Below are 19,327 nucleotides of genomic sequence, written 5' to 3'. Positions count from 1 at the left end.
AATAATATTATTTTGATCTTTGAGTTTCCCCTCTTTTCGGGCAAGGCTCTCCTTGCTCTGACATGGATCGAGTACAGTGAGCCTTGCAGTGTGAGGGTCTGAGCAGCAGAGGGGGCTGGTGGTCCACTGCCTATTACCGCACAGCTTAACACACTTCCCCGATGCACCTGGACAGAGGGTTGAACAGAAAATGGAGTATTGTCTTTCTGACACAACTGTACTTGTATCCAGGCAATGGGATGGGTGCAGAGAAGCAGAATGGTAATGTATTGAAGCTCCCTGTGAATACCGACACACTCCCCGGAACCCCCTGTAGACATAAACACATTTCTGGGATCTCCCTGAAAATAATGACACACGCCCCTGGATCCTCTGTAAATACTGACGCAGTCCCCAGAGCCCCGGTAAGTACCGACGCAGTCCCTGGGGAGCCTCCCAGTATGTGGGGGCGTGCGTTGGGATGGTAGCTCAGCGGTCTGTGTTGCTTTACAGTGGTCGTACCAGGCGATGGTTCATGAGCTGCTGGGGATCAGTAACAATCGCATCGACCTGTCCCGGGTGCCAGGCATCAGCAAGGACCTGAAGGAGGTGGTGCTCTCTGCCGACAGCGATGAGTTCTATGCCAACGTAAGTCCCAACACCCGCTGGATCCTCCCCTCCCCTCCCCACTGCCTTCCCCCTCTCTCACTGCCTCTCCCTCCTCTACAGAACATGTACCTGAACTTTGGTGAGATTGGCTGCAACATCAAGAACCTGATGGAGGACTTCCAGAAGAAGAAACCCAAACGACAGCAGAAACTGGAGTCCATCGCTGACATGAAGGTGAGGGTGACAGGGAGAGGGGAGACGGAGCAGGAAGAAGTGGCAGGGAGTGATGAGAAGGGGTTTGGGAGGGGGTGTTAGGTGGCTCGGCCCAGTGCAGTCAGGCAGTGGAGTGGGAGCGAGAAGATGAAGTAGTGAGGAGAGGTATGTATTGGTGGGAGGGTGGGTGAGGTGGTTAGGTTTGAGGTCAGTAATCAAAGATGAAACAGCCAATAAGGAAAGCTTGATCTAATCAAACAAAACTCAATGTAGAATCTTAAAGGGCAAATCATCTTTCAGATATTACTTGGGTTCTTAAAGTGTTGGGGAAGATGGATAGAGGAGAACCAGTAGATGCCAAGTATTGAGACTTCAAAAAGGCATTTAATAAGGCTCCACAGTAGTGGAGAAAGATGTATTGCGAAAGGTTGGAAATCAGTATTCACATCGAAAACAGGGCTGGAATCTTTTCCAACACACAAGTTGCTGGAGGAACTCCCAACTATGGACAGGAGTAAACAGTTGATGATTTGGCCCAAGAGTCTTCTTCAGGACTGGAAAGGAAGGGAGAAGAAGCCAGAAAAACAGGGCAGGGAGGGGGAGGAGTACAAGCTGGCAGGTGATAGGTGAGACAGATATGGGTTCTCATTTCAATTTGATCTCCCATTCCCATTCTGACATGTTTGTCCGTGGCCTCCCCTACTATCATGATGAGGTTAAACTCAGATTGGACAACTAGCACCTCATATTCCGTCCAGTCTGATGGTATGAGCATTGATTTAACCAACTTTCAGTAATTTCTTCCCACTCCCTCCTTCTCTCTTTTCCATTACCCATTCTGGTTCCCCTCTCACCCCTTCTTTTCTTCACACCTACCTATCATCTCCCTCTGGCACGCCTCTTTCTTTCATGGTCCATTCTCCTCTCCTATCATTTCCTTCTTCATTTCTTGACCATCTCCTTATCACCTCCCAGCTTCTTACCTCACCCTCCTCCCTCACCCAGCCACCTCCCCCCACCTACCATCTGCCATCTTGTACATCTTCCCCTCCTCCCTCCGCCTTCTTATTCTGTGCTTTTCTCCCTTCCTTCCCGTTCTGATGAACAGTACCGGTCCAAAATGTCGACTGTTTACTCCTCTCGGTAGATGCTGCCTAACTTTCTGAATTCCTCCAGCACTTAGTGTGTGTTTAAGAAAATTTCCAACCCAATTTTCTGCGTGAATACTGATCTTCAACCCCCCACTAATACACCTTCTCCAGTACTCCAATGTGGAACCTTATCAAATGCCTTTTGGAAGTCTTAATACGCTAAATCTACTGGCTCGCCTCTGTCAACTCTCCCTGACTTGTCTTCTTTGAATCCTGATGAAGGATTTCGGCCCGAAACGTCGTCACTACCTCCTCCCATGGATGCTGTCTGGCCTGCTGAGTTCTGCCAGCATTTTGTGTTTTTTAAAAAATTTATTTCCAGCATCTGCAGATTCACTTGTGTTGCCAAGTAATTTGTGGAAGATGATTTGCCCTGCATGGATCAATATTGAGTTTGTTTGATTATATTAAATTTGAGTTTCCCCAGTTTTTTGTGTGTGCTTCTCAAGGTTTCCAGCATCTTGTGTTTATGGAATCTTTTCCAGGGTGGAATAGGGTAACCGGGGAGGGGTGGATGCTCCAGGTTTGGTTGTGGCCCTCGGTTATTTTATCATGTCAGGGTCGGAATGTACTCCAATGACCTCGTTGCTCCTCAGGCTTTTGTTGAGAACTACCCTCAGTTCAAGAAGATGTCCGGCACGGTAGCCAAGCACGTAACGGTGGTGGGCGAGCTGTCGAGGCTGGTGGCAGAACGCAACTTGATGGCCATGTCAGAGGTCGAGCAGGAGCTGGCCTGCCAGAATCACCACTCCAAGGCCCTACAGGTGAGGAAGGCATGGTCAGTGATCCCTCCCATCCATGTCACGGTCACTTTAACAAGGGCTTCCCAACATTTTTTTGTGCCATGGACCCCACCCATCAATGTTGCCAATAATTTGTAATGACCAGTGTGCGTGAAAATCTTGTGCTGTGCAGTTTTTGCCCAGTGACAATAACATGTACTTACTGAATTTTAAATAGAACCATAGAACATGACAGCACAGAATCAGGCCTTTTGGCCCTTCTTGGCTGTGCCAAACCATTTTTCTGCCTAGTCCCACTGACCTGCACCTGGACCGTATCCCTCCAAACCCCTCTCATCCGTGTACCTGTCCAAGTTTTTCTTGAATGTTAAAAGTGAGCCCGCATTTACCACTTCATCTGGCAGCTCATTCCACACTCCCACCACTCTCTGTGTGAAGAAGCCTCCCCTAATGTTCCGTTTAAACTTTTCCCCCTTCACCCTTAACCCATGTCCTCTGGTTTTGTTCTCCCCTAGCCTCAGTGGAAAAAGCCTGCTTGCATTCACTCTATACCCGTCATAATTTTATACACCTCTATCAAATCACCCCTCATTCTTCTACGCTCCAGGGAATAAAGTCCTAACCTATTCAACTTTTCTCTGTAACTCAGTTTCTCAAGTCCCGGCAACATCCTTGTAAACCTTCTCTGTACTCTTTCAGCCTAATTGATATCCTTCCTGTAATTTGGTAACCAAAACTGCACACAATACTCCAAATTCGTCCTCACCAATGCCATAATATTTCCAACTCTTATACTCAGTACTTTGATTTATAAAGGCCAATGTACCAAAAGTTCTCTTTATGACCCTATCTACCTGTGACGCCACTTTTAGGGAATTATGTATCTGTATTCCTAGATCCCTCTGTTCTACTGCACTCCTCAGTGCCCTATCACTTACCTTGTATGCTCTACCTTGGTTTGCCCTTCCAAAGTGCAATATCTCACACTTGTGTGTGTGTGTGTATATATATATATATAGAAGGAATATATATACGTATATATATATATATAAATAGAAGGAATTCATTTTAATGGCTAGCAAACCACTGTCAATAAGAACTTTGATCTCCTCTCGGTTTGATCGTTTTCACTCTCGTTCATCTGCACTCTCACAAAACACACGTAGCAGGCCTGTAGCTGGTAATGAAGGATTTTCCCGCCGGGTTTTTTGCATACCATCCGTATGTAATTTGCTTGCTAAGTGATGCTTTAAGAAGTCAAGTTTTCAAATATCACTCCACTTCTTCCAGCTTGCAAATTCTCCAGCAACTTTTGCATTGCGACAATACACACAGGTAACAGCAGTTTCTGTATTGTACGTAAATATTTCCCGTAGCTGCACGTTCTTGACCTCATGAGCTTTTGGCATAGCAGTTTCTACTGTTTCATTAAGTCATTCTGCTTTAAGTGAACCAGCAGCTCTTTTGCTCTTCACGTTCTTTGCTTCCTTGGAATTCGACACAGTGAATCAATAATTTCTTCAATAAAACCATTATAAATAAACCAGTTCTAAAATCTGCAGACAGATCATCACAAACTCCACATTGTCAACATTGTCCGCATCAGAAACCGGAATAGGAAGTGTGATTGTGTACGAAATTGAAGGATGCCAATGAGGTAGAGGGTGACAACATTTCGTGCGCAGTTTGAATTCCTTTGTGCGCTGGTAGCAAAAGATGTGCGCGTGCCCACACGCGGACACCTTAGAGGGAACACTGCCTCCCATTAATCGAAGGGTCCATGGACCCCAGGTTGAGAGCCCCTGACTTTGACCCACTACCATCTGGCAGGAGATACTTTAGTGTTAGGTTAGGATGGTAAACAGCTTCTTCCCTAAACTCCTTGCCACCATCTGGGTCTCATCACGCATGCAGAGCCAGTAGAGTTATACTGTTTACTTTTTATCTTGTATGAAGTTACCTTAATATTTGTTAATTTATTTGATGTAATTTATTAATACTTACATAACTTTTGTGTTTTGTGTGTGTGAGTTATTTGTACTGTGCTGTACACCTTGGTCCAGAGGAACGTTGTTTCGTTTGGCTGTATACCTGTGTTCTGTTGAACGACAACAAACTGAACGTGACTGTGAACTTGAAACTTGGTGGGTGGGGGGGGAGGGGAGTCTCAGGAAGGAGTTGGAACCCAGTGGGGGTTTTGGTTTGAGGGCTGGGTTACAGTTAAAGATTAGCTTGATATGTCCCACGTACATTGAAACATACAGTGAAGTGTGTCGTTTGCATTAACAGCCCAAGGATGCGCTGGGGGCAGCCACAAGTGCCACCACACTCCCAGCATTGATGATTCACAGCACCCGATTTGAAAACAGGTCGCTGGTGCTGTGAAGCGTTACACTAACCGCTGTGCTACCGTGCCGCCAAACATTTGAATGTGAAACGAGAGATTCTGCGGATGCCAGAGCAAGGCACACAGAATGCTGGAGGAACTCAGCAGGTCAGGCAGCATCTATGGAGATGAATAAACATTCGACGTTTCAGGCCGAGACTGTTCATCAGGACTGACAAAGCAAGGGGGAAGACACCAGAACAAAGGGGAGGGGAAGGGAAGGAGGAGAGCTAGAAGGTGATAGGTGAAGTCAGGTGGGTGGAGAAGATAAAGGGCTGGAAAGGAAGGAATCTGATAGAAGAGAGTAGACCATGGGAGAAAGGGAAGAAGGAGGGACATGAGGGGGAGGTGATAGGCAGGTGAGGAGAAGAGGTAAAAGGCCAGAGTGAGGAATAGAAGTGTGAAAGGGGAGGGAAAGAGTTACCATCTCCAGGAAGGATATCTGGCTGTGGTAGTGAGACTGGTGAGTACATGGTTGAAGAGTGAGAGGGCAGCAAAGATCACACGGGGAGCAGTGAGAGAGGGTCTCATTGAACTCCTGTTGAAGAGGGAATTTAAGTTTCTTCAGGGTAGCCATCCCTTAAAGAGACGCGGCAGTCGAGTAGCTCTCTGACTCTTTGACCATGTGCTTACCCAGACCCGTTCCCACAACCAGGCATCCATCCTGGGAAACGGAATTTTTTGCCCCTCCTCTTCCCTCTTCTCCTATTGCCCACTCTGGCCTCTTACTTCTCCCCCTCAACTGCCTATCACCTCCCTCTAGTCCCCTCCTCCTTTCCTTTCTCCTATGGTCCAGTCTCCTATCCGATTCCTTCCTCTCCAGCCACTTTCATATTTTCTACCCACCTGGCTTCACCTATCACCTTCTAGCTATCCCCCTTCCCCACCCCCGTCCGGCATCATCCCCCTTCCCCACCCCCGTCCAGCATCATCCTCCTTCCCCACCCCCGTCCGGCATCATCCTCCTTCCCCACCCCCGTCTGGCATCATCCCCCTTCCCCACCCCTGTCTGGCATCATCCCCCTTCCCCACCCCCGTCCAGCATCATCCTCCTTCCCCACCCCCGTCTGGCATCATCCCCCTTCCCCACCCCCGTCTGGCATCATCCTCCTTCCCCACCCCCGTCTGGCATCATCCTCCTTCCCCACCCCCGTCTGGCATCATCCCCCTTCCCCACCCCTGTCTGGCATCATCCCCCTTCCCCACCCCCGTCCAGCATCATCCTCCTTCCCCACCCCCGTCTGGCATCATCCCCCTTCCCCACCCCCGTCCGGCATCATCCTCCTTCCCCACCCCCGTCTGGCATCATCCTCCTTCCCCACCCCCATCTGGCATCATCCCCCTTCCTCTTCAGTCTTGAAGGGTTTCGGCCCGAAACGCCGACTGTCTATTCGTTTCCATGGATGCTGCCGGACCTGAGTTCCTGCGGCATTCCGTGTGTGTTGTTTTGAGTGTTTGTCTCTGGTGGTGGGGAGGGGGTGAGCCGCAAAGATTCTCTCCCCTCTGTTAGGAGAAATTCCTGTACACCCAGAGAGCTGTGGATCTATGGAATGCTCTGCCTCAGAAGGCAGTGGAGGCCAATTCTCTGGATGCTTTCAAGAAGGAGTTAGATAGAGCCTCTTAAAGATAGCGGAGTCAAGGGATATGGGGAGAAGGCAGGAACGGGGTACTGATTGTGTATGATCAGCCATGATCACATTGAATGCCGGTGCCGGCTTGAAGGGCTGAATGGCCTACTCCTGCACCTATTGTCTATCTCTTCTCTTCTCTCGCCCGCCCACCTCTCTTCCCCTGACTGCCTCCCCCCGCCCCACTTGCTCCCTCTCTGTCCCTCTCGTGGCCTCTCTCCTCCCCCTCTCCCCCACTTCGCGCCCTCTTCCCCCTCCCTGCCTCCTCCCATCCCACCGAGGGCTCGCTCTCACCTCCATCCCCACCGCAGCTGTCTCTCATTCCCCCCCCGTCCCCACCCCAGCTGTTTCTCATTCCCCCCCCGTCCCCACCCCAGCTGTCTCTCAGCCCCCCCCCTCACCTCCCCCACACCCGGCTCTCTCCCCCTCCTCCTGGCTCTCTCCCTCCATCCCCCACCACACCCCTTCCCTCTCATTTCCACATCCACTCCCTCTCTCACACATCCCCCACTCCCCAGACACCACTGTTCTCTCCACAGCGTGCTCACAGCCTGCTGAGTGCCTTCATTGTTCACAGGCCCACTTGCTGCCCAGGCAGCCCCGCTCTGTTTATCTGCTGTAGGAGTTGGCAGGGCCCCAGCTCCAGTGACCTTAAGCCCGTCTCCACAGCACGTTTCCGCACACTGTGTCCTCACAATGGCTGATGTTGTTGACATCCTGTTCTTGGACTGTACTGCGTGACCCTTCCCCCTTATCAGTCTGCCTTCCCGACATTCTCGTTATTCACAGTGAGAGTCTGAGACACCTCCTCTGAGAAAACCTGTCAAACTCACAATGGAAATGATCACAAGCTCTCACGAATTTAAACTCTTCCCCCACATCACGCACTCTTCAGCTCTATAAATGGAACTAAACATATCCAAGTCTCTGCTGTCTGTACACTGAGAGGGTGTGATGGGACAGTGTAGAGAGAGTTTCACTCTGTGTCTGACCCCGGGAGTGTGTGATGGGACAGTGTGGAGGGAGCTTCACTCTGTGTCTGACCCCGGAAGTGTATGGTGGGACGGTGTGGAGGGAGATTCACTCTGTGTCTGACCCCGGGAGTGTGTGATGGGACGGTGTAGAGGGAGTTTCACTCTGTGTCTGTCCCCGGGAGTGTGTGATGCGACGGTGTGGAGGGAGTTTCACTCTGTGTCTGACCCCGGGAGTGTGTGATGGGACGGTGTGGAGGGAGCTTCACTCTGTGTCTGACCCCGGGAGTGTGTGATGGGACAGTGTGGAGGAAGCTTCACTCTGTGTCTGACCCCGGGAGTGTGTGATGGGACGGTGTAGAGGGAGTTTCACTCTGTGTCTGACCCCGGGAGTGTGTGATGGGACGGTGTGGAGGGAGCTTCACTCTGTGTCTGACCCCGGGAGTGTGTGATGGGACGGTGTGGAGGAAGCTTCACTCTGTGTCTGACCCCGGGAGTGTGTGATGGGACCGTGTGGAGGGAGATTCACTCTGTGTCTGACCCCGGGAGTGTGTGATGGGACGGTGTGGAGGGAGTTTCACTCTGTGTCTGACACCGGGAGTGTGTGATGGGACGGTGTGGAGGGAGCTTCACTCTGTGTCTGACACCGGAAGTGTGTGATGGGACGGTGTGGAGGGAGTTTCACTCTGTGTCTGACACCGGGAGTGTGTGATGGGATGGTGTGGAGGGAGTTTCACTCTGTGTCTGACACCGGGAGTGTGTGATGGGACCGTGTGGAGGGAGTTTCACTCTGTGTCTGACCCCGGGAGTGTGTGATGGGACCGTGTGGAGGGAGTTTCACTCTGTGTCTGACCCCGGGATTGTGTGATGGGACGGTGTGGAGGGAGCTTCACTCTGTGTCTGACCCCGAGAGTGTGTGATGGGACGGTGTGGAGGGAGCTTCACTCTGTGTCTGACCCCGAGAGTGTGTGATGGGACGGTGTGGAGGAAGCTTCACTCTGTCTGACCCCGGGAGTGTGTGATGGGACGGTGTGGAGGGAGATTCACTCTGTGTCTGACCCCGGGAGTGTGTGATGGGACGGTGTGGAGGGAGATTCACTCTGTGTATGACACCGGGAGTGTGTGATGGGACGGTGTAGAGGGAGATTCACTCTGTGTCTGACACCGGGAGTGTGTGATGGGACGGTGTAGAGGGAGTTTCACTCTGTGTCTGACCCCAGGAGTGTGATGGGACAGTGTGGAGGGAGTTTCACTCTGTGTCTGACCCCGGGAATGTGTGATGGGACGGTGTGGAGGGAGCTTCACTCTGTGTCTGACCATTCCCATATTGTGATACGAATCCTATAAATTGCTGTTTGCAGTCCCCCTCCACCCTTCATTCTCTTGCCACTCCTCACTGTTAGTCTAGTTTCCTGTCCCTGAGGATTAGGAGCCATCTGGCCATTGAGCCTGCTTCACCATTCAGTAAGATCATGGCTGATTGGCTCCACCCTTTGGCCCTAACCCTTAATTCACTGGCTATGCAAAAATCTATCTAACTCTCTTAAATATGTTTAATGAGGTGCTTCCCCAGGCAGAGAGTTGCTCAGATTCACTGAAAAGCATTCTGCCTGGTTCCATCACCATCTGGTAAGGAGGATCTGAAAATGCCTGTAAACCCAGACAGCTCCATCATGGGCACTCGTCTCCCCACCAGTGAGGACCCCTTCAAAAGGTGGTACCTCGAGGAGGTGGCTTCCATCAGTATGGATCACCATCACCCAGGACATGCCCTCTTCTCATTGCTGCCATCAGGGAGCAGGTACAGGAACCTGAGGATTCACACACAACGATTCAGGAACAGCTTCTTCCCCTCTGCCTTCAGGTTGCAGAACACTACCTCTCTTTTTGCCTTCCTTATTTATTTTGTTTTATATTTCTTATTGAAACTTTAATAAGTTTTTTATGTATTGCACTGTACTGCTGCTGCAAAACAACAAATTTCATAATGTATATCAGTGAAAATAAATCTGATTCTGAAGCAGTTTCTCCTCATCGCCGTCCTAAATCTATTTCTCTGAATTTCGAGGTAAAGACGCCACGGTAGTGTAGCGGTTAGCACAATGCTCTTACAGCTCGGGAATTCAGAGTTCAGAGTTCAATCCTGGGGTTATCTGTGCATCTCCCTGTGCAATGTGTGGGTTTCCTCTGGGTGCTCCAGTGTCCTTCCATGGTCCAGAGATGTATCGGTTAGTAGGTTAATGGGTCATTCATTAGCTTAGGGTTAAATAGGGTTGTCAGAGGTTGCTGTGCGGCAAGGCTCAAAAGGTATATTCCACGCTGTATCACTGAATAAATACGAATATAATGTCCCCTGGTTCTTGTCTCACTCACCAGTGGAAACAGCTTTCCTGTCTCTATTTTATCTAATTGTTTCATAATTTTATGTTTCTATAAGTTCCTGCAATATCTGCTTTTTGGAAAAGCAGAAACACTTTATGAGATTTTCCTGGACTTCCTCTATTTTCTGCTGCTGTGCACACTTTGTTACAGTTTAGAGTTACATTTATTAGCTACAGTGGTTAAGCTACAGCTCATACTGAGAGATGTGTGTGGACAAAGGGAAGTGAGATATATTCAATCCATACCTCTCCCTTACTGGTTTAGTAGCCCTCGCTCAGGTAGTGCCCCACACTCTGGAGGCATTATGTTGTCTATATTAGCGATACACAAGCCAGGGCAGTACGATACGGAGAGCCACCTGTTGCCCTTGCAGCAGACTCCCCCTTTCCACAGAGCTGATGAATCCGAAAGAACGGCAGAGACCAATTATAGTTTGGCACTAGTGGTGTCACAGGAATCGTCAGTCAGCGTTGAACTCAACGTAGGACTGCCTTAGGAACTCCAGCTCCGGATATTTCCTCAGGGGTCACTCCCGAGCCTTCCTCACGAGCCAAAAGGCAGCAGAGGTTTGAGATCAGAGTTTTCCTCCTCCAAGATCAGCTGCCAGCCACGACCGCCAAGCCCCATCTGCCCGAAGCGACTGGTTTTAAGGTGCCAGTAACCCACCTTTGCCCCATCAGTCAGTAGAAACAGTTCTGTCGGGCTTAGTAGCTAAGCCACATGCGAAGGCCAGGAGCTGGACTTTGTTGCTAAGGCTGTTAGAGTCATTGGATCACGCCAGCTTACACCCACTACCACCTCTGGCTGTAACAACCTTAAGGAAGGTAACATCTGAGAATTTTTGTTTCGTCTGCAACTTGATCCATTCCTTTGTCAAGGTCAAAGTTGAGTGTATTGTCAGATGCACGAGTCCACGTGTGCACAAGGGCAACAGAAAGCTTCCTGGCTGCAGCATTACAGACACATAACATCAGATACACAACATTCACAGGAGAGACATACATTAGAGGCATAAATTGTACTCTTTTTTTTTACAAGAAAGAGCACAATAATAACACGCATTAAAGATCATTGTGGTGCAAAGTAGCCATAGTGTTTCTCTCCTGGGGTAGTGGTTAGGGCCTTCACGTGTGGCTTAGCTACTAAGCCCAGTAGAACAGTTTCTACTGACTGATGGGGCAAAGGTGTGTTACTGGCACCTTAAAACCAGTCGCTTCGGGCAGATGGGGCTCGTCAGCCGTGGTTGGCAGCTCATCTAGGAGAAGGAAAACTCTGATCTCAAACCTCCGCTGCCTTGTGACTGTACCCCCTCATGGGGAATATCCGGAGCTGGAATCCCTAAGGCAGAGTTCAATGTTGACTGCCAAACTGCTTTGGTCTCTGCAGTCCCTTTGGGTTCATCGGCTGCGTGGCGAGGGCTTGCTCTCCGTATCGTACTGCCCTGGCACGTGTGCCAGCTGAACGTAGGCAGCTAGGGCACAACATCCATGACCCCTACTAACAGATGGCCTGTTGGTTAGGGTTGTGCTGGTTGGTTCGAGAACTGAATGTGGTGTGAGAGTTCAGGCTTCTGTACCTCCTGCCCGATCGGAGACAACATTCAAGTTGTTTTTATGTATAGCTGCGTGGACCAACCATTGGTCTAGGCGGGGAATTTTTAATGCCCTGAAAACTACATAGCACTTTAAATGTTTTTTGTAATACGCATTCTGTGATTATTTAGAGTAAAAATTAAAAAGATCCTTTGCGTTGAATTTTCCTTTAAAGCGCCTCTTGCACAGTCTCTAACTGACTCCAGCCTAGACCTTGACCACCAGCATCTCCAGGCTGGGTCTTCACGTGCTGCCACTGGAACCCCCACCACCACTCTGCAATCCTGTGTGCCTCAGGTCCCACCGACAGCTCCTGGGTCCCTGGAGACGCCATCTTCTTCTCACCCCCACCTTCCTTGAAAACCTCAAACCTCCCCTCTCCACAGACACGACCAAACCTCTGATCCTTTGCTCTTGTCCGTGCCAGGTCTTCACAATCCCCTCTTTCCTTCACCTCTCTGAGGCAGAACGTTCTGTTGTCAGTAGGGGCCTCACCTTTGTCCCCCTGCACTTACACCCCAGTGAGTTCCACACCCCTATGGTTTAACTTTTCTTCTGCCTCCTCCACCTCCTCCTCTGACACCTTTGTCAAGGACTCCACACCCTGCACCAATGACCCCTTCTCCCGTCTTCAACCCTCCTCCTCTTCCTGAACACCCCCCTAGTCTTCTGCCTCCTCTGGATCTTTTCATTGCCGATGAGACGTCAACCATCTCTGCTTTACCATTCCTCATTCCAACTCCTTCCGAACGCGCTTCTCTCCACTCTCTCCACACTAATCCTAGTAGTCTGTAGTTGCTGTAGTAGTCTGGTGGACTGACCTCTACCTTGCTGAGGCCAGACGACAACTCTCAGCCACCTCCTCTACCTACCCCTCGATCAGAGCCCCAGTAAGGAGCACCAGGCCATTGTCTCCCACACATCACTGACCTCATTAACTCGGGGAATCTCCCATCCACTGTCACCAACCTCCTAGTTCCCTTACCCCGCTCCTCCTGTTACTGCCTCCTACTTAAGATCCACAAACCTACCTGTCCCAGTAGACCCATTGTTTCTGCTTGTTCCTCCCCTACTGAACTTGTATCTGAATACCTCAACTCTGTTTTACCCCCCCCCCCCCCCCCCCCCCCAGTTCAGTCCCTTCCTACCAACATCCATGACACCTCACATGCTCTGGATAGTTTCACCTATTTCAAGTTCCCTGGCCAAGATTGTCTCATTTTCGTCATGAACATCGAGTACCTGGATGTGTATCCCCCCCATCAGGAGGGCCTGAAAGTTCTCTGCTTCTTTCTGGACAACACACCCAGCCAGTTTATTAACTGAAGGGTATGATGAGATGCAGTACAACAAAGAGAATCTTTTGTGAACGTTTTCTCGTATTTAGCTGCATGGCAGTAAGGGCTATGTGCACGGGAGCACTGCAGTTACTGGGTTGTGCTCGAACAGAACAGCAGTGGGAGCTGTGATGAGATGAAATGGTGGGGATTTTTGATGAGGGATGTTGCCTTCCTGAGGCAGTGCCTCCTGTAGATACATCCGACGGTGGGGAGAGATGTCCCCGAGATGCTTAGGGCTGAGTCCACCATTCTGCCTGGCTTCTTTCGTTCCTGTGCCGAGCCAGTCAGGACACTTTCAACACAACATCAGTAGGAGTTTGTAAGTGTTCGGCGATAAGCTGAACCTTCTTAACCTCCTCAGAAAAGTAAAGATGCTTTTTGCCTTTTGTAATACCTCAGGGTACTTCCCTTTAACCACTGGGTTCTTGAAACAAGCGGCAAAGCCCTAATCACTACGTCAGGATAGCAACACTGTGAACAGTCAGATTCAGAGTCACTGGCACACGTTGTGAAATTCGTTGTTGTGCGACAGCAGAAGAGTGCAATCCATCATAATAAAAACTAAATTACAATAAAAATACAAAATTATATTAATTAAATAGTGCAAAAAGAGAGTGGGGGAGAACCATCCATTCAGAAATCTGATGGCGGTGGAGAAGGAGCTATTCCTGAAACGTTGAGTGTGTGTCTTCAGGCTTGATGGTAGCAATGAGAGGAGGGAATGTCCTGGGCGATGGATGCTGCCTTCTTGAGCCATCCTCTTTTGAAGGCGTCCTCAGTGCTGGGAAGGTTAGTGCCCGTGATAGAGCTGCCTGAGTTTGCATTTTCCTGCAGTTTTTCCTGATCCTGTGCAGTGGCCCCTCTGTTCCTGATAGTGAAGCTCTCTGCGATTTCCACCTGTAGAGATGTGCAAGCTGCAATCTTCTTCTAATTGTGCTCAAAAGTTGTGTTTAGTTTATATTTTTGTCAATATTGTGTACTCGCCTTTACTTAATGGAGTTTAGAAAAATGAGGGGGATCTCATTAAAACCTATTAAATATCGAAAGGCCTCGATAGAGTGGACATGGAGAAGATGTTTTCTGTAGTGGGAGAGTCTAGGACCAGAGGGCACAGCCTTAGAATAGAAGGACGCCCCTTTAGGACAGAGATGAAGACAAATTTTTTTAGCCAGAGGGTGGTGAGTCTACGGAAATTCATTGTCACAGACGGCTGTGGAGGCCGAGTCATTGGGTACGTTTAAAGTGAAGGTTGCTATGTTCTTGATTAGTAAGGGTGTCAAAGGTTACAGGAAAAAGGCGGGAGAATGTGGTTGAGAGAGATAATTAATCAGCCATGATAGGATGGTATTCCAGTCTCAATGGGCCGAATGGCCTAATTCTACTCCTATGTCTTATAGTGTGTGATGCTGCTGCAAGTAAGTTTTGCATTGCAGATGTGTAAGGCAGTGAAGTTGAATTTGATATTGAACTTGCTCCTTCAAGACCAGAGTGGTAGGGGAGGCAAGAGTTAACTGCAAGCTCGAGGGTCTTCCTTCCCGACCTCGCTGACAGCCAGCATCCTTAATTCGTTCATTGTGCTGGCCACAGGGTGTTCTTTGTGCTGGTGGGCAGGGTGAGGAGGGTTGGAGAGTAGAGGATAGTGCCTCCTCTGTTCGATGACATCTCACACAGTCCCAGAGGCCGAGGTGGTGACCTGCGAACAACTGGTGGATGTCGGGCGAGGCTGCCAGCTGTCCCTGGTCTCCCTCACGCCTGGCATCGTTCCCATGGGGTGTGCCACCCCTCCCAGCTCGCGACAGCCTGGGCTCACCACCCCAAGTGCCTGGTGGGGTATTGGGAAGTGCTGCAGTTCGCTCATTCAGGGCACTGTTACTCCCAACAACCCCCACCGTGGCCCACCCGATGAGGAGTGATGCTCCCTGGACACACGCATTTGCACACATACCCTCTGACTCAGGCAAAAAGACCCAGGCACACCCCACACACCCCATCATTTTCCTCTGACCACCCTGCACCCCCCACCCCTCCTACACAACACGGCCTTCTGAACATCCCCGTGCATCCTTCGGACCCCCACCCACCCTGCACAGAAAGATCACAGAGTCAGGTGGCCTGCTCTCTCATTGATGCCATCCGACATTGTCCCAACGTCCATCAGTACCTGTGTGTGAAACCATTACCACCCGGCCCAACACCAGCACTTCACAGGACAGATCGCCCCGGCACACCTTTCCGAGGGGCATTAATCCCAACTGGCCTGGCTGATACCCTGAACCTCCCGCAGAACGTGAAGAGGTTGCTCGAGGACCCGAAGCTGACAGACCTGGATGTCACGAGGCTGGTGATGTTGTATGCACTGCGCTACGAGAAACATCAGGACAAGAACCTCAGCTCACTCCTACAAACCATGAGCCACCGACGCATCTCAGAAACATACAGACAGGTGAGGCTAGCTCAGTCACTGTCCATCAATAAGCTGGAGTAACAGTGGGATCTGTCACCGGGGGTACCGTACCGGTGGGGACGTGTCTGTCTCTGTATAACACCGGGGTACGGGTACCGGTGGGGACAGGTCTGTCACTGTATAACACCGGGGTACGGGTACCGGTGGGGACGGGTCTGTCACTGTATAACACCGGGGTACGGGTACCGGTGGGGACGGGTCTGTCACTGTATAACACCGGGGTACGGTACCGGTGGGGACGGGTCTGTCACTGTATAACACCGGGGTACGGGTACCGGTGGGGACGGGTCTGTCACTGTATAACACCGGGGTACGGTACCGGTGGGGACGGGTCTGTCACTGTATAACACCGGGGTACGGTACCGGTGGGGGACGGATCTGTCACTGTGTAACACCGGGGTATGGTACCGGTGGGGACGGGTCTGTCACTGTATAACACCGGGGTACGGTACCGGTGGGGACGGGTCTGTCACTGTATAACACCGGGGTACGGTACTGGTGGGGACGGGTCTGTCACTGTATAACACCGGGGTACGGTACTGGTGGGAATGGGTCTGTCACTGTATAACACCGGGGTACGGTACCGGTGGGGACTGTGTAACACTCCATCTCTCTTTTCCCAGTTGGTGACGGGAATCGTGGAATACGGGAGGATAAAGGTCAGCGGTGACGACCTTGTGACACCCAAGGATGCAGTTGCCTTCACAAAACAATTCTTCAAAGGATTTAAGGTTCTGTCTGATTGTCCCTCCCTCCAACTGCCTGCCTTTTGTCAGGGGCACCCCCCCCCCCCCGATTTTGACATCCCCCTTACCCTATCCCCAGAGGACATCAGTACTCAGGTGCCATGTCTCTACATCACATTTGCAGTTCACCCTCTCCCTGTTCGTCCACCCCAAATGTGGGACAAACTACTGCAGTGGGTGGGGTAGGTGGGAGAGAAATGCAGCCTGGACAGAGACATTTGGTCCATCAAGCATTCATGGGTAGGCAGCAGTTACAGGGAGATAGTGCCAACTCTTCACACACACGCAGAGACACAGCTCCTGTTTCTCCAACTCTCTCCTCCTCTCCCTCACTCCTCCCTTCACGCTCGCTCTCCCCTGTCACTCGCTCTTCCCCTTCTGTTGTCCCCCCTCTCCATCACCTCCTCTCCCTCACTCCTCCCTTCACGCTCGCTCTCCCCCTCTGTCACTCGCTCTCCCCCTCTGTCACTCGCTCTCCCCCTCAGTCACTCACTCTTCCCCCTCTCCATCACCCCAGTCATCCCAGCCGGCTTTCGCCATCACCTCCCTCCCCCCGGTCTTGCCGTTGGCTCCCCACCCACCTGTCTCTCTCTCTCCTTCTGTGTGTGTCTCTCGCTCCCTCTCCCTCCCTCTCTCTCTCCCCTCTGTGTGTGTGTGTCTCTATCTCTCTCTCTCTCCCCCGTGTGTGTCTCTCTCTCTTTCTCTCTCTCCCTCTCCCTCTCCTTCTGTGTCTCTCCTCTCTGTCTATCTGTCTGTTGACTGACTTTCTCTCTCCTTCCTCTCTTTCCTTCTCTCTCTTGTTCTCCTCCTCACATTCTCTCGCACTCTCTCTCTGTCGACTCCCTCTTGAACGTTCCCAGAGATTAGAATGGACCCCGTCCCCCTGGGGGCTGTGAGATTGTCTCTACCTGCTGTCACCACTGAGTGACGTGCCAATCTTCCCCGTGCAGGGCATTGAAAACGTGTACACCCAGCACCAGCCCAGACTTCACGACACTCTGGACCAACTTCTGAAGGGGAAACTGAAGAGCAACGACTACCCCTTCCTGGGGAACACCGTCCTGCGGGACCGGTAAGTAACGGCATTTGTTTGGTAACCATGAGATTGTGAATCGAACGTCCCTTGACCCCACCGTGGAGAGGGATCTGTTCCTCCACTGATGTCTCGTGTTCCCCTCCCTTTGAAGAGGTGTCCATTAACGTTTTAATAATCGATAGGTTTCAGTGAGATCCCCCCTCTCTTTCTTCTGAGCTGCGGTGAGTACAGGCCCAGAGTCATCAAACACTTCTCATATATTAACCCTTTCATTCCCAGGATCATTCTCATGAACCTCCTCTGGACCCTCTCCAATGCCAGCACATCTTTTCTTAGATCAGGGGTCTGAAACTGCTGTCACGTGCAGCCTGACCAATGCCTTATATAACCTCAGCATTACATCTTTCCTTTTGAAATTCTTGCCCCCTTGAATAGATTCCCTTCTCCAGTTCCCCACTCCCGCCTCCACTTTGAACGCACCAACCGGGCAGCATCCGAACTCAACCCTGGCCTTCCTCCCTGTGAACCTCGCTCTTCACTCCCACCCCTCCCTGCCCGCAGGCCCCAGGACGTGGTGGTATTCCTGATTGGTGGTGCAACGTACGAGGAGGCGCAGGCAGTGTACAACCTGAATCGGACCAACCCGGGAGTGAGAATCGTGCTGGGAGGGACCACCATACACAACACCAAGAGGTGGGTTGCAGGCGAGGTGGTGGTCGGTGTCGCCTTGGCGTCCGCTCACAGCAGTGGCTGCTCCTCTGCACGTCCGGGGGCCTGATCCCCAGCGGCCTGGTCAGCTGGGACTCCCAGTGGCCACACCGATGGCCTGGGGTCTGTTTTCCCTGAGACCAGCAGTTTGGCTCTTTGAGATTGGGGATAAGATGACAGAATGGGAAAGGGTTAATGCATTGGGATTGAGGACAGGGAGTGGGAATGGGAAAGGGTTAACACTTTGGAATTGTGGGCGGAGAGATGGAAGTTTTAATGTATTGGGATTGGTAATGGGGAACATTGGCAAAGGGTTTACACGATGTGATTTGAGACAGGGAATGGGAAGGGGTTAACCCTTTGCAATTGTGGGAAGGTGGGGTGGTGGTGGGCACCAGAATCAGTGGCCATCTCCACAGTGCAGAGAGGCCTGAGCTCAGCTTGTAGGCCCCCAGCCAGGACACTGTGCTACCGGTTTGGAGTGTTACCAAGGGACAGAGGGTTAATTGTTAGAATGCCGAGCCGTACACTGAGCCTTCCGGAGAGGCCTGGCTAGCCAGTAACTCGATCACCCTGTGCTGGAGATGGCCCTCAATAATTTAGACCGGTTCTGGTCTGAACCCAAGACAGCTGAGAGCAACAGGTGGACAGTTCTGGACGGAGCGGGCGGTGGGGAGAAGGGCCTGGAGGTGACCAGAACTGGCTCTTGCCTCCCTCCCTGCAGGGCACGGTCCCCACCCTCACCCCTACTGCCCCCTCCTTTAGTGTTTCATTTTCCTGTTATTTCTCCTTTTAAAGAAATGTTCCTCCCAAGTTTTGCTTCCTACCCCTTTCCCGAACCTCATCTCCCAAATATTCCAGCAAGAGAACAGGGACTGGGGGAGGGAGGGAATGAGGGAACGCTGCGTGGGTGGCGGTAAGGATAGGGGGAGAGGGAGGGAGCACTGTGGGGTTGGGGGTAGTATTTAACGATGGGGGAGAGGGGGCGATGAGAGGGACCGACACGCTGCAGGTGGGGAAACAAGGAGTGAGCACTACGCCACAGGAGGGATACTGAGGAGGGAGGTAACGTACCGGGGTTGGGAGGGTCAGCGGGGAGGGGCAGCGAGATTCTACGTGAGCACTGTGGTAGTGTAGCGGTTAGCGTGATGCTATTACAGCTCGGGGCGTCGGAGTTCAGAGTTCAATTCTGTAAGGAGTCCGTACGTCCTCCCAGCGGAACACCAAGGTTTTCTCCCGCTGCTCCAGTGTCCACAATCCAAAGACATACCATTTGGTAGGTTAATTGTCCCCTGATTAGGCTGGGGTTCAATTGGGGTTACTGGCTGATGCAGCTCGAGCCTGTTCCATGCTATATCTCTATAAATAAATCTAAATCA

The 19,327-nt window shown here is 51.2% G+C and overlaps 1 protein-coding gene across 2 annotated transcripts in view; it reads left to right on the top strand.

Moving 5' to 3' along the window:
- The window catches only part of vps45 (vacuolar protein sorting 45 homolog), a 59,680-nt gene that overhangs the window by 40,011 nt on the left and 342 nt on the right, over nt 1–19,327 (top strand). For both annotated transcript variants that reach the window (XM_073061160.1, XM_073061161.1), the window contains 7 exons: nt 493–627; nt 709–822; nt 2,549–2,716; nt 15,279–15,437; nt 16,082–16,189; nt 17,155–17,276; nt 17,802–17,933. In XM_073061160.1, the coding sequence (XP_072917261.1) occupies nt 493–627; nt 709–822; nt 2,549–2,716; nt 15,279–15,437; nt 16,082–16,189; nt 17,155–17,276; nt 17,802–17,933 (938 nt within the window). The remainder of the gene's footprint in view (nt 1–492; nt 628–708; nt 823–2,548; nt 2,717–15,278; nt 15,438–16,081; nt 16,190–17,154; nt 17,277–17,801; nt 17,934–19,327) is intronic.

The sequence above is a fragment of the Hemitrygon akajei genome, chromosome 11, assembly GCF_048418815.1.
Source record: "Hemitrygon akajei chromosome 11, sHemAka1.3, whole genome shotgun sequence".
In the NCBI taxonomy this organism is placed as follows: domain Eukaryota; kingdom Metazoa; phylum Chordata; class Chondrichthyes; order Myliobatiformes; family Dasyatidae; genus Hemitrygon; species Hemitrygon akajei.
The sequence above is the reverse complement of the archived record's forward strand: the minus strand, read 5'-3'. Positions and strand labels throughout refer to the sequence as shown.